At 47.9% G+C, this 14250-nt stretch overlaps 6 protein-coding genes across 6 annotated transcripts; 5 read left to right on the forward strand and 1 right to left on the reverse strand.

Moving 5' to 3' along the window:
• Positions 1-153: 153 nt before the first annotated feature.
• Positions 154-1897, forward strand: N7496_003489 (uncharacterized protein; the record flags this gene model as incomplete). Its single annotated transcript, XM_056696420.1, has 5 exons — positions 154-244; positions 297-605; positions 661-705; positions 758-1113; positions 1166-1897. 5 exons carry the CDS (start codon positions 154-156, stop codon positions 1895-1897), a joined length of 1533 nt encoding a protein of 510 aa, XP_056558632.1.
• Positions 1898-2637: 740 nt separating this feature from the next.
• N7496_003490 (glucosamine-6-phosphate deaminase) lies at positions 2638-3712 on the forward strand (the record flags this gene model as incomplete). The annotated part of the gene is made up of 4 exons (XM_056696421.1): positions 2638-2701; positions 2752-3446; positions 3509-3638; positions 3708-3712. 4 exons carry the CDS (start codon positions 2638-2640, stop codon positions 3710-3712), a joined length of 894 nt encoding a protein of 297 aa, XP_056558633.1.
• A 710-nt stretch (positions 3713-4422) lies between these two features.
• On the forward strand, positions 4423-6089 carry N7496_003491 (putative glucokinase; the record flags this gene model as incomplete). The annotated part of the gene is made up of 2 exons (XM_056696422.1): positions 4423-4543; positions 4606-6089. The coding sequence occupies 2 exons, from the start codon at positions 4423-4425 to the stop codon at positions 6087-6089; spliced, it is 1605 nt and encodes a 534-aa protein (XP_056558634.1).
• A 1091-nt stretch (positions 6090-7180) lies between these two features.
• N7496_003492 (uncharacterized protein) lies at positions 7181-7478 on the forward strand (the record flags this gene model as incomplete). The annotated part of the gene is made up of 2 exons (XM_056696423.1): positions 7181-7198; positions 7254-7478. 2 exons carry the CDS (start codon positions 7181-7183, stop codon positions 7476-7478), a joined length of 243 nt encoding a protein of 80 aa, XP_056558635.1.
• Positions 7479-7822: 344 nt separating this feature from the next.
• On the reverse strand, positions 7823-9343 carry N7496_003493 (O-acetylhomoserine aminocarboxypropyltransferase/cysteine synthase family protein; the record flags this gene model as incomplete). Its single annotated transcript, XM_056696424.1, has 4 exons — positions 7823-8024; positions 8079-8647; positions 8731-9229; positions 9297-9343. 4 exons carry the CDS (start codon positions 9341-9343, stop codon positions 7823-7825), a joined length of 1317 nt encoding a protein of 438 aa, XP_056558636.1.
• A 2179-nt stretch (positions 9344-11522) lies between these two features.
• N7496_003494 (MFS transporter) lies at positions 11523-13187 on the forward strand (the record flags this gene model as incomplete). The annotated part of the gene is made up of 1 exon (XM_056696425.1): positions 11523-13187. The coding sequence occupies one exon, from the start codon at positions 11523-11525 to the stop codon at positions 13185-13187; it is 1665 nt and encodes a 554-aa protein (XP_056558637.1).
• Between the last annotated feature and the right edge of the window lie 1063 nt (positions 13188-14250).

Consider the following 14250-nt stretch of genomic DNA (forward strand, 5'->3'; position numbering starts at 1 on the left):
AAGTGATATGCAGGATTTCTATCGAGATACCCTGATAAATACATAAACACCCACTCGGGTGCCCTCGTATCTCCGGTGATTGTGTGATTATTACAAGGCTTACCCCTCAGCTAGATTATCACAGCTGGTTCAATCTTCAAGGGCATAAAAAAGATGGGCGAAATTATCAGCGAAAGCTCGCTTGTCGAGTCCAAAATGGACGGTTCACCTATGAATGCTGACGAGCTTCGTCTGGCGCAAATGGGTATGTCTTTACATCTCAAGATAAAAGTCCATCGCGTGCTAACGTCTATCAGGTCATACTCAAGAGTTGAAGCGTCATTTCAGTATCCTATCTCTGATCGGCCTTGCATCTACGACGACAATTTCCTGGACGGGTCTTGGATTGGGCATTGTCACTGAGATTAATGCCGGTGGTCCAGGTGCTATCATCTACGGGTTTATTCTCGTCACGATCATGCAATCCTTCCTCGGTGCCTCCTTGGCTGAATTCGTGTCGAGCTACCCAACCGAGGGTGGAATGTACCATTGGATCGCCGCTGTGGCGCCCAAGAAATACAGTGCTTTCTTGAGTTTCATTACTGGATGGTTGACCGTCTGTGGTTGTAAGTTGAGCTTTTCCGGTCAAAAATAGGGCCCTAGAACTAAATGATGGCTTAGGGATCTTCACCACTGCGTCTACGAATCTGATCTTTGCTGAAGTCGGTATGTCCATCATCATATCCGATCAAAGCAATCCCGATCTAACACAAACTAGTCCAAGCTCTATATGCACTTTACCACCCTGATATGACCATCAAGACCTGGGAGACTTTCGTCATCTACCAAATCCTGAATGTCCTCACGGCTGCCGTGGTTCTGTTTGGAAACAAGATCATCCCAGCACTCAACAAGTTCTCTCTTTTCTACCTCCAGATCGGTTGGCTGGTCGTTCTTGTCACGGTTGTTGCATGCGCACCCTCTTACCAGAACACGACCTTCGTTTTCAAGACCTGGATCAACAATACTGGCTGGAGTAACAACGGTATCTGTTTCATCACCGGCCTTGTCAATCCCCTGTATAGTCTGGGCGGCCTCGACGGTGTAACCCATATCACCGAGGAAATGCCAAACGTGAGTCACCCAATACCCATTATAAATTCATCATCATAACTAACAGGAACAGCCCTCTCGAAATGCCCCTCTGGCAATTGCCATCACTCTATCCATCGCCTTCATCACTGGCCTAACCTACTTGATCGGCCTCATGTTCAGCGTCCAGGATTACGCCGCCCTATCAACCACCAACACCGGCCTCCCACTAGCCGAACTATTCCACCAAGCAACCCAATCTGCCGGTGGCGCATTCGGTCTAACTTTCATCCTCTTCGTGGCCCTGGGACCCTGCGTCGTATCCTCCCAACTCTCCACCTCCCGTGTCCTCTGGGCCTTCGCCCGTGACAGCGCCATGCCATTCTCCAACGTCTGGGGCCGCGTCAGCAAGCGCTTCGGCATCCCCTTCAACGCCCAATTGCTGGTCGCCGCCGCCAACGCCGTCCTAGGCTGTCTGTATCTCGGCAGCAGCACCGCATTCAACAGTATGCTTGGTGCGGCCGTTACAATTAACAACGTGGCGTATCTCATCCCCATTTCTACGAATATGCTCACGGGCCGGTTGAACATGCACAAGGGTACTTTCCACATGGGCAAATGGGGCTGGCTCGTTAATGGTGTTACTGTTGGATGGCTGGTCTTTGCAATCGTCTTCTTCAGTTTCCCGTATAGTATGCCCCTGACTGCGCAGAATATGAATTATACCTGTGTTGTGGTGGGTGGTTTACCTATTTTGATTTTGATTTGGTGGTTTGTTGGAAGCAAGCAGTATAAGGAGAAGATTGCTAATGCGAAGGAGGAATGAGGATATTTCTGTTGACGGGTTTAAATGGGGGTTATGATTTGAATTGATCTTTGTGTTTGAGAGATCTATATGTTCTGATATGGATGATGTTTTGGGATTATGAATACAATCATGATAATATCGATATACAATATTTCTATATTCCAAGTGTACTGTTCAAGTTGACTTAAAATTGAGTATAGAAATTAAATGAAATGATAACGGGTGACTCTACTACACTGTATCTCCAAGTGGGATCTCAGCCCTCCGCCAAATTGCGAGGACTCACTTGCTCTGCATTTTACTTCGACGACATCCATCCTCCCATCAGATGATCTCAGTATCCAACTTAATATCTCTGAATCCGATCCGCTCCGAATAAATGGAGTCTGTGTGGAGACTATCTCATCTTCTTTGTGTTCGCCGTTGACAATTTCCGCTCTCTCCGGACTTTCAGTCACTTTACCGGTTTAACCGGATTCCCCGATATCACCGGACCCTATTTCAATCTTGAAGACCCAGGTGTTTCTAATGACGAAGGATAAGGAGTAAACGGTTGTATCGTAGCAGAATGATCACCCGTGGTTGTAGTCATGTTACTTCCAAGTTACTAATCTCATTGGTCGCAAGAAATTAGAGACATTAATTTGCCTTCTAGAAAACATTTACCTTTTCCCCTAACAATCCGCATTGCAATCTGACTTCAATTTTCCCCCAAGTTCAACTTTCTACCTCTATTTTTGCACAACCAACCTTAAATCATGCGTTTGATTGTCCGAGAGCGCCCTGAGCAGGCGGCGCAGTACATCGCCGCGTATATTGTCAGTAAGTGTTGACACAACACACTGTTCAACCTTCATGCTCATCTCTCATAGAACGAATCAATGCCTTTAGTCCCACAACAGAGCGGCCATTTGTCCTAGGACTACCGACAGGCAGCAGCCCTCTACCCATATACCAAGCGTTGATTGCCGCATATACTCGAGGCGAGATCTCATTTCAACATGTCGTAACATTCAACATGGATGAGTATGTCGGTCTGCCTCGCGATCACCCCGAGTCCTACCACTCCTTCATGTACAACAATTTCTTCCGACACATCAATATCGACGTGAAAAACGTCAACCTCCTCGACGGTAACGCCACAAGTTTAACAGAGGAGTGCATTGCGTACGAGGCCAAGATCAAAGCCGTTGGCGGAATTGAACTATTCCTTGGTGGTGTAGGCAGTGACGGTCATATCGCATTCAATGAGCCTGGATCAAGCCTGGCTAGTCGGACTCGAATCAAGTCCCTCGCCCATGAGACTATCATCGCTAATGCGCGGTTCTTCAATGGTGACATTGACGCTGTGCCGCGCATGGCGCTGACGGTAGGTGTTCAGACCATCATGGATGCTAGAGAGGTGGTTATTATCGCAACTGGGGTTTCAAAGGCGCTTGCTATCCAGCAGGCTGTTGAGGGTGGCATCAGCCACTTGTGCACATTGTCTGCGTTGCAACTACACTCATCCAGCATGGTTGTCGTTGACGAGGATGCTACGATGGAGTTGAAGATGAAAACTGTCAGGGTAAGATTCCTCTTCTTTACAAGATGTAGTCGACTACGATGCTAATAGTGACTGTTTGGCAGTATTTTACGGGCGTGGAACGCACCATTCTTTCAAAGGGAATGAGCAGCGAGACTCCGCCATCGCTTACACTGGCCACCTCGAACGATGGGACGTGGAGGGAGCCGGAGGATGGAGAGTTGACTCCGGATAGTATGTCATCGCGTATCGGACAGTTGAAGCCGTTGACCGTACGATCTGTGACTATGCCATTTTCACCAGTTTGAATTACTTTCGATCCTTAGTTATTCAATTTATTGTACATTTAGGCAGCAAATTTTCTCAACCAAACTTTCTCATTATACTGTTCATGTACTCTCATAATATGATTTTCCAAGTGCGGATTGTAGAGCCAAGGAACCAACATTCTCATCTTTCTCGAGTTATGCTAATCGTCAAACATGTTGTACTAGCAAGGTGATCATGCCCGAGTAGGGCGCTAGCCGTCGTAGACCGAGGGATATACTGGAAACCGAGTGGACATCTTTGATGCACAACACAAACTTTCAGCGAGTTTTCAGTTCCAAAGCTAACACATCCATCACCTCAGCTTCCGCAGACGGAATAGCGCCCTGACTAAATGCACGTTCTTCTGCATTCCCCTCAAACGGATTGTGGACCCTCGGCGAAACCGGCAAAGTCAAAAGATCACCGGAGGCGCGGGACGTGGACCGCGTAACTACTGCAAGACCTAAAGTTCACTAAGGGGACCGGGCCTTGGTCCCTAGAGCTGAACAGTCCGAATTAACCGGTCGTCTACCGGCAATTTGCCCGTCGAATGAATAATACCAACACAAATTCTGTAACGTCGGTCTTCAACTGCTCCACATCGTGAACGGGACAGCTATTCTCGATTCCTATTCTCGAATACTTCAGTCGCTCATTATGGATGGCTTGTGGATGTCTTTGGTTCTCTACTCTTCTATCCCTGTTGACCATGACGAAAGTGAACGGGGACCGGTTGGGCTTGATGGCTCAGGCCGAGCAGATTGCTAGCGAGTTCAGCCTCAGTTCTGAACATGTGCGGCGAGTGACGAAACATTTGGTTCGCCAGTTGAGTAAGGAAATAATATCAGGACTGAGCTATGAGAAACAAATTGCTGACGGTATCATCTACTAGAGGACGGTCTTGCAAATGAACGCCCGTGGCAGTTACCCGCCTATCTACAAAGCGTGCCAACTGGAGCTGAGAAGGGCCAGTTTCTGGCTGTTGATCTCGGTGGCAGCAACTGTAGGATATGCATGGCCGAATTACACGGAGATTCTACTTTCACCGTTCTCCAAAGTAAACACAAAGTTCCGTCCAGTGTCATGGTCAATCAAAGCTATCGGCCTCTGTTCGACTTTATTGCACGAAATATTTCAGAGTTTCTCAGTGCACATCTCGATCCCCACAGTCGATCAGCTTACAAGTTGGGCTTTACATTCAGTTTTACCTGCGAGCAGGAATCTCTCAATGGCGGTCGTCTCATACACTGGGACAAGGGCTGGGATATACCAGAAGCCGTGGGTCGTGATCCATGCGTCATGCTTCAAGAAGCCATTGATAGAATGGGATTGCCAGTTCTAGTGACGGTTCTGGCAAATGACAGCGTTGGTACGCTCTTGACAAGATCATACAGCTCGGGTCAAGGGATATCTACGCTAGGTGCAGTCATTTTTGGAACTGGGACAAATGCCGCCTACGTGGAAAAGCTGTCCAATGTGCGGAGACTCAAGAAGGTCAAAGCCAATGCAGAGGGCATTATGGTGATCAACAGTGAATGGGGTTCCCTGGATGACGAGATGAAAGTGTTGCCGCGAACGCCACTCGATGATGAACTAGACGCTGCATCCGTTGATCCCGGCTTTGGAATGCTGGAAAAGAGGGTATCTGGACTGTATCTCGGGGAGCTCCTCCGATTAGCAATTCTAAAGCTGTTGCGAGCGAGCGCTTTCGACATGACTATCGCCGAAGAGTCTTGCCTCTTTCGGCGCGACAGGATCGACAGTTCCCTCCTGTCTCATCTTGCGATTTCAAAGAACGACATCGACAACGCAGTTCGACTGCTCCAAGACACGCTATCAGCGAAGGATGTCAGTAGGACAGATGCAGAGGCTATCAAACTGATAGCCGAGGCCATTGCCAGACGAGCAGCACGCTTGTCTGGTGCATCCTTAGCAGCTGTGATCATCCAAAGCGGACGACTCGAAACTTCCTCGAGAAAATTCCTGAAACGAGTCCCTTCGCGAGCGACATCCATTTCACCATATAGCTTCAAAAACTTGTACAACTACGCGCCTCTTCTTCTACGCCACCTTTTGGATTTTGTGAGGTTGATTTGCAAGAGACCATCTTGGATGCCCCCGAAACATACACCGGATACCGATGGTACGCCACTACCTGGTGATATTATCGACATCGGAGCCGATGGCTCGGTTATAGAGTCATATCCGACATTTGAGGCTGAAATGCGCGGTGCAATGAGAGAAGTTCCTGAGATTGGACCCGCGGGTGAGCAGAGGGTTAGGATTACTCTTACCAAGGATGGGTCTGGGGTGGGTGCTGCATTGATGGCACATGCAGCAAGCTTGGCTGAAATTAATAGACCCGGTAATTCGTGATTGATAGATGATCATACATGTTAGAGGAGTGAGGTTAATGTACTAGAAATAGATCAGCAATGAGAATAGTAAGATGTTTGGGGACTACTACACTCTTCGAGGAACGACAAGGAAGTCTAGTATTCTCTACTCGTTTTATTCCTAGTCTTTGAATAGCCTAATCCCTCACAACAATGCCTTTCCCCAGCCTATATAATAATTTAGGTCTATTCATTGTGATTCTTTCTTTTAATGGCGTTTCTATATTCGAAATTTGCATGGCTAACAACCACCAAGTGTAGCTGTTGATTGCATCAAGAAGGCCCCTCTTTGTTGAAACTTCAGCGTGTTCTTTTTGCGAACGAGGACATTGATAATCTAATTTTGCACTATTGTCTCACTCTTAATATACCAACTTGGCCTTTGTACATAGTCACTAAATTTCCCTCCTTCGAGAAAAGTATATAAGAAGTTTAGAATCCTCTACCTCTATTTTCTTTCTAAGCACACCTGAGAATACTCTCAATAACGAAAGGCAACGTTTATCCAATCCCTACATACGCGTTTGTTCGCTCTACAGTTTTCCTAGCAGGAATGGTTTCAAATTTTGCAATGCCTTGCCATTGTTCGCTTCTAACATGCCTCTGTGGAGGCCAGTCTTCCTCAGACTCTGACGAGGGCAACCCATCAGTCTCGCTAACTAACTCGACGGATCTCGAATCTGATCCGCGAGATGTCGCCATGGATACTTCCTGGCTGCGCGATCGTGGATCCCAATTACTCCGATGGATCGATAACCCTACCGAGCCCGGATGCCCAGTCACGAAAAACACCCAAGCAAGCAACCTTCTCCGCCGAAATGGTATACAAGTGATGGAGGCCCGGCTCTCGGGAACCCTTTCCAATATCGAATAACAGCTAATCCTACCACCACTTAGTGAAATGCCTCGAGTCGCAGGGGACTACAAAAAATACACAATCTCCGTAAGACACTCTTCCTGGCATGGGTACATCTCGCCAAATATCATCGTCGCGACACTAATCACTCGAAAAGCAGGTTCTACAGACCCCCCACACTTCGGATATCGCGCTTGCTATGTTCACTCGACACCATGAGCGGGGGGCTTGAGGTATGTCTTTGCTGAGACTGTTACTAACAGGCAAACTAACGCTTATATTAAGCAGATTCTCTATCCTGGTGAGTCTTGGCCCCCAGCTGAGCCGCGGCATTGGGCACACGGAACCCGACAATATGATGAGATTATGGGTACTCGTATTGGACGGACTGTTGGGTATTTTGTTCTTGCGGGTTATAATAGAGGGACGACTCGTATTACTGGTATCCTTGCCTATAGCTTTAGCAATGCCGGCTCCTTGATGCTTCGCTTCGATATTGGGCGTAGACGTTGAGGAGTAAAGAGATATTTTCTACGCCCGCTTCATTACTTTAGGCTTTAGCATCTCCTGTTTTTCTTCTTTTTAGTCGGTTTTTTTTGCATCAAATATCTCCTTTTATCCAAACATAAATTTTCTAGCACTTTCTATAGCAACTCTCCCCACCTTGTAATTCAAGCACTTCATAAATTGATTCTCATCGTATCATTGATTGATTGGTAAATACGACGCATAAAAGACTTTCAGCTCTGGGATATAAGGGAAACCTCACAGGTCTCCTGCGTCAATACAATCGTAAATAACTAACTCCTTGTAAAAGCACGCCCAATCATAATCCTGGTGCCTATCGAACACCTCCCTTACGCAGTACGATCGGGCAAAGCAGCCTTCAATGCGTTGAACGACTGCTCAAAGTCGGCAATGATATCGTCGATGTGCTCAGTGCCGACTGAGATACGAATAGCATCCTCGGTCACACCCGAATCAAGCTTCTCCTGGTCAGTCAGCTGCTCGTGGGTAGTAGACCAGGGGTGAATGGCCAGAGTCTTGGAGTCGCCAACACTAGAAGAAAATCGTTAGGATATACCATCAAACACGCCTTGATGCATAACTTACTTGGCAAGATTAGAAATCAACTTGAAGCCATCAACAACCTGGCTTCCAGCCGCCGCACCACCCTTAATACCAACGGACAAGACACCACCAAATCCGCGAGTCAGATACTTCTTCGCCGTAGCGTGCGACGGGTGATCCTCAAGACCGGGATATGAAACCCAAGAGACATTCTCATTCTTCTGAAGCCACTTGGCTAGGGCAAGGGAATTAGTAGCATGGCGCTCGCAGCGCAGACTCAGCGTCTCCAGACCAAGAATCAACTGTTGGGCTGCGAAGGGGTTCAAGGCGGAGCCCAGGTCACGCAGAATCTCGACACGAACGCGGATAGCGAAGGCGATAGGGCCAAAGGTCTCCCAGAACTTGAGTCCGTGGTAGCCCTCGGAGGGTTCGACGAATTGAGGGAAGCGAGCGGCGTTCTTGCCCCAGTCGAACTTGCCGCTGTCGATGACTACACCGCCAATGGTAGTGCCGTGGCCGCCAATCCACTTGGTTGCGCTTTCGACGACAATGTCAGCGCCGTGGTCGATGGGGCGGGCGAAGTAGCCGCCGGCACCGAAGGTGTTGTCAACCTAGCCATGGACAGAAGCGTTAGTTACTTGTGGGGTATGATCAAGATTGGGTGATGATATGATATCAGTCTCTGAGAACTTACCACGAGAGGAACACCCTTTTCATGCGCAACCTTTGCAATGGCCTCGAAGTCGGGCACATTGTAGCGGGGGTTACCAATCGTCTCGACATACACAGCCTTAGTCCGATCATCAATGGCAGCAGCGATATCCTCGGGCTTATCGCCATTGACAAACTTAGTAGTAATTCCCAGACGCGGGAAAAGAACCTTGAACTGGTTGTAAGTGCCACCGTACAAGTTGCTTGTGGAGACAATGTTATCGCCAGCATGCGCCAACGCGGAAATAGCCATGAACTGGGCGGCTTGTCCGGAGGAAGCTGCAACAGCAGCAACACCACCCTCGAGAGCAGCAATACGCTTCTCGAAAACGTCGACGGTAGGGTTCATGATGCGGCTGTAAATGTTACCGAATTCCTTGAGGCCGAAGAGCCTCGCGCCGTGGGCGGAGTCATTGAAAGTGTAGGAAGATGTGGCGTAGATAGGGACTGCGCGGGAATTGGTGGACGAGTCAGGCTCATGACTGGAGAGGCGAATGTTAATCATACATCACTATAAAAAATTAATGGTAAATAGGAGGTTGTTCTTACCCAGCATGAAGCTGAAGGGTCTCGAAGTGGAGATTTTGATCAGCCATGGCTGAAATGCGGGGAAGCCGGTGATCGGAGCTTCAAAATTATCCGGGGAAAGGGTACAGCGAGGTCCAACGGAGGACGATAGCAACGAGATTGGTGTACGAGGAGATGATTAGATCAATTGTAAATAGATTGAAAGAGAGGAGAAAAATCAGGGGCAACAATGGCCTCATAAACAGGAGAAGAAGGAGGGGCACGAACTACGCTGGCGGGGGACTCGATGGCGTGATTGCGAAGGTTTACGGAAGAAGACGAGCTGGTTCGTCGAATACTGGCTCAATTCGGATAAAAAAGATAATTTGCTTTTTTCTTTCTTTCTCTCGGGCGACAGAATCCTAAATTTGCTGGATTTGGCTTGGCTTTTGTGCTATGGGCTGATTCGCTTCGTGTCTGGCCCGTCCAGTGGTTGCACCAGGCTGGCTGCCTCTCTACAGTCAGTACCTGTCAATACCCACATTGGAATTTCTTGTATTCAACATGCATATAAAAGTATACTTGATCTGGCCATAGTTAAACCTAACCTGTCTACTCGCTGCGGTAGTTTTGCCTTTTACGAGTAGTGGGGAGTGGGTCAGGAACAGAATCGATACGCCAAATGTGGGGGTGCAAGTTATGACACCGTGCGCCATGGGTACATAGCCGAAGACTTAGTGAGTCCTTCTCAGTATGACAATATTTTGCAAGAAACCGTGAGGACGAGATGGAGCTTCATAGTTTGTCTATTTTAAGCTAAAGAAGAGTCAACTATACTATCGAGCTACCAGCCGGTCTCTTTAGCATGGACAGACTAGTTCTGTTGGCTATTCAGCATATCTTCCTTATTAGATTCGACTTAGTTCTGCAGCCATGTTCTGCAATATTATTCATAGCTTTTACCCCAGTCACAATACTCCTCGGCGCGTCTTTGTCGCATGACTATTCACACCTTCGACTAGGAAAGGTTGAATTATCTAAGAGGAACTCCGAGATTTAAGGAGTTGGTTGACTTCCCAAAGGGAACTAGATGACCATACACTCGTTAACGTCAGACGAATCGTGGTCGTAGCAATTGATGTATGTTGCGAAAGATGGAATTCCCTAGTGTCAGACGAAACGGGGCTAGTGAGACTACTCCAACCAGTCTAATCAAGACCAATTTCAGCAGCATCATGCGTCTCATTTTACTTTATCACAATAGATACGGTTGATCTATGTCGATGATATTGAAGAGTGGTGGGGGGTTGAGAACTCTACAAAAATGTACAATGTATAACATAGACAATCTACGCGTCTAAAATGTCCAATCTATCGGAACTATGAGTGCCAGTCTCAACTATTTATAACTTTATTACCTCTGGGTCATGTTTTCCTCAACTTTTAAGGCACGAGGCTGGAAAATAGTGGTCATATCAACGAACACCTAGGAAGGCAGGATGGCTGACGGGGTAGGGCGAACGGGCATTATTTGCTCCAGTAAAAAGCGAGCATAATGAACAAAACCTACGATTGAACTCTTGAGCCCCTAGTAGTGGCAATAGAACCTCAATTAAATGTGAAGTGGTAACGGTTCAACAAGAGTAAGTACACTCGAGCAGGCAAATACATTCACCTTTATAGTGGATCACGGATAAACGCCACGTTCTATATAAAAAGCAAAACAGCTCTGGAGCAATTCTAAGCAAACTATTAGAACATCTGGATACATACAGTAAACCAATATTTGGCCTATCAATATGCATAATAATCAGAATGATCTCGGCCAGGTGCACAAGCCGATCGTCTCGGTTAGATCGGCCAGTCTCGCCCCACCGGCCGCTTCGATAACAGACGCTCTAAGCATTTTCCCGTTCGCTTCAAGCGCATTATTCTCACGCTAGGAAATGATTTGTGTCACAATTTTATTCTTATGATTGCTGACGAAATACTCCTGCAGTTTGCGTCTTAGTTATGTTTTTTTTCCCAACACATCTCAGTGTTTCTCTCTTGACACTCCCCACTCGCTCTCGCAGCCTCTTTTTCACGCCGAGCGCCTCGGCAGATCCTCGGCCTCCACATTACCCAAGCTTTTTTTCATTCCATATTCCTGGCTCTACAAGCTTGTTTCACGCTGGCTATATAGGACATTGACGAAGATTGAACCGTTTATTCAAAAATTATAATACATCCTCTTCCTTGGCTGGCAACTACTTCACCGAGGTAGATATGTCTGGGAGGAGTACAGGTCCCAATTTAACGGTCTATCCGAAACGAATCCCCTTCTGGCACCTACTCATCGATAAGGGAGCAATCACCCAGGATGTACTCGACTACGAGTATGCCGGGTCTGGAACGGAAGATAATCCTTTCGCGGTAGCGTGGATACCCAACGACAGCCGCAATCCGCAACTCTTCAGCGGCGCCCGCAAAATCTCAATTACCCTCACGGTTGCCTTTGCCAGCTTGATCGTCTCCCTGGCATCGTCTGCGTATAGCGGTAGTATCCACGAGATCATTGCTGATTTCCAAGTTAGCACGCCCGTTGCGACACTCGGTCTTTCCTTGTACGTGTTAGGCTTTGCGATCGGTCCATTGTTCTGGGCACCTGTTGGCGAAGTCTATGGTCGGCAGGTTTCATTCTTTATCAGTTTGCTCTTTATGGCCGCTTTTCTGGCTGGTTGTGCCGGAGCGCAGAATATTTGGACACTGTGTATCCTGCGTTTCTTCGCGGGATCATTTGGCTCTGCTCCATTGACCAATGGTGGTGGAACTATCTCGGATATTTTCTCAGCGAGACAACGGGGCCTTGGACTAAGCCTCTACGCTGCTGCGCCTTTCCTCGGGCCCTCTTTGGGCCCTATCATTGGTGGATTTCTTGGGATGAAGGCTGGTTGGCGCTGGGTGGAGGGTCTTCTCGCTGCGACTGCTGGATTCGTCTGGATAGTATCAACTTTGTTGACTCCAGAGACATATGCGCCGGTGCTCTTGCGAGAGCGTGCGAATCGACTCTCGCAAATTACGGGCAAGGTCTATCGCAGTAAAATCGAGCTGGAGAAGGGTCCAGTAACGACCGCTGAACTACTGAGGAAAACACTCTCCAGGCCTTGGGTTCTACTTTTCAAAGAACCTATTGTCTTGCTCTCGGCAGTCTACGTCGCACTGGTATACGGTACACTCTACATGTTCTTCGCGGCGTTCCCCATCGTTTTCGAGGAAGTACGAGGATGGAATCCCGGCGTAGGAGGCCTTTCCTTCCTGGGTATCATGGTTGGTATGATCATCGGGATCATCTGCACTATCCCCGCGAATTTGCATTATACCAAAGTACAAAGTCGATGTGGAGGATATGCGCCACCGGAGACTCGATTGATCATGTGTATGCCCGGGGCTATAGCCATCCCAATCAGCCAGTTCTGGTTTGCCTGGACAAACTATACTTCGATCCACTGGATTGTATGCATCATCGGGACGGCACCATTCGGCATGGGCGTTATCCTGATCTATATGGGGTGCATGAACTACCTGATCGACTCCTATACTATCTATGCGGCGTCCGTGCTCGCTGCGAACGCAGTGCTTCGGTCGATCTTTGGCGCGGTCTTGCCTATTGTGTCAACGTGGATGTACGACGGTGTCGGAATTCACTGGGCACCGTCTATTCCTGCATTTATCTCGCTCCTTTTCCTGCCGTTCCCATTCTTCTTCTACAAGTATGGTTCTACGGTGCGGGCAAAGTGTAAATACGCGGCCGAGTCTGATCAGTACATGAAGAAGCTGGCCGAGAATACGATCCAAGAAAAGAAACGGGGGGCATCGACAGCGGAACCAGAGGCACAGACGGATATTCCTACCATGGAGATGGAGCGCGTGGCTACCGTGCAATCGATCTAACGGTGATCATGATACCTTGTTTGGCTTTCCAAGGATGTCACGAGATGGTATCTAGGTTTGGGAAAGGCAGTGTAAATACCTTATAGACTTCTAGACTGTTATAGACCTTTTATAGTTTGTTTTTTAAGTGTGGAGAGTGTATTTTAGAGGGGTTCAATGTAGGGTCTCAGCCACGACGTCATCGATGGAACAACCAATGACACTGCAGTTGCCTCAACCTTCAGGCACAACAACCACAAACTCCAACCAAGTAAACAAAGAAGTATAGCCTCTTCGATTTCAGCCATGGTCTGATTGAGAATATCCATGGTTTTCTGCAAGTTTCCTTCCATAGCTACCAGTCGGCTTTTTACCCTGATCCACTCGATAGCTTCTAATCCTCGGCGACTTGCGACAAATCCGAGACCCTACGATCGGCGCGCGCCTAACCGAGTTTCACATGCTGGGCATTAGGCAGCGCAGCAAAACTTTCATTGACAGTGGCTGTGCCAGGGTCTGAAGAATGAGGAAATTATGCAGTATACCATGGACATAGGCAGCAAGAAAGATTAAAAATAAAACCAGCCGGGGGAATCCAGTCAGCTTTTGTTTTCTTTATAAGCTCTCAAATACCTTGGTAGTACTTCTCCCTGCTCACAATAATCTCTCGTCTTCCACAGCAAGTATCCCCAACAACGTCACTTCGCTTCCACCCGCCGATCAATTTAAATTAATAAAATAAGTTGCAACTCAAACAGTAAGGAACATCCCCAGTCCAACCAACTCTCACTGCACGGGCAGACTAGCAGCACAACCCACGTCAGCCCTACCAGTCAGGTGCAAAGCAGCACCTGATGGTCGTGCCAAGATGTCACCGATGACGCTGGCGCGACGCCGGTGGCTGCCCACTTTTTCGTGATGGTGGCTTTGGCCATTACCCTTGTTCTACATTCTCTTCTTCGTATTTGCGCTTCTTTTTTAGTAACACCCTACCCCCGACTTTAGGAGTGACTGTCGCCAAAAGATTCTTCGTGCCATTTTCCCCCAACTCTTCCATCTCCCCATCGCAAATACAACCACAGCT

This window comes from Penicillium cataractarum, assembly GCF_028827025.1.
Source record: "Penicillium cataractarum strain IBT 29864 chromosome Unknown utg000002l, whole genome shotgun sequence".
Taxonomy (NCBI): domain Eukaryota; kingdom Fungi; phylum Ascomycota; class Eurotiomycetes; order Eurotiales; family Aspergillaceae; genus Penicillium; species Penicillium cataractarum.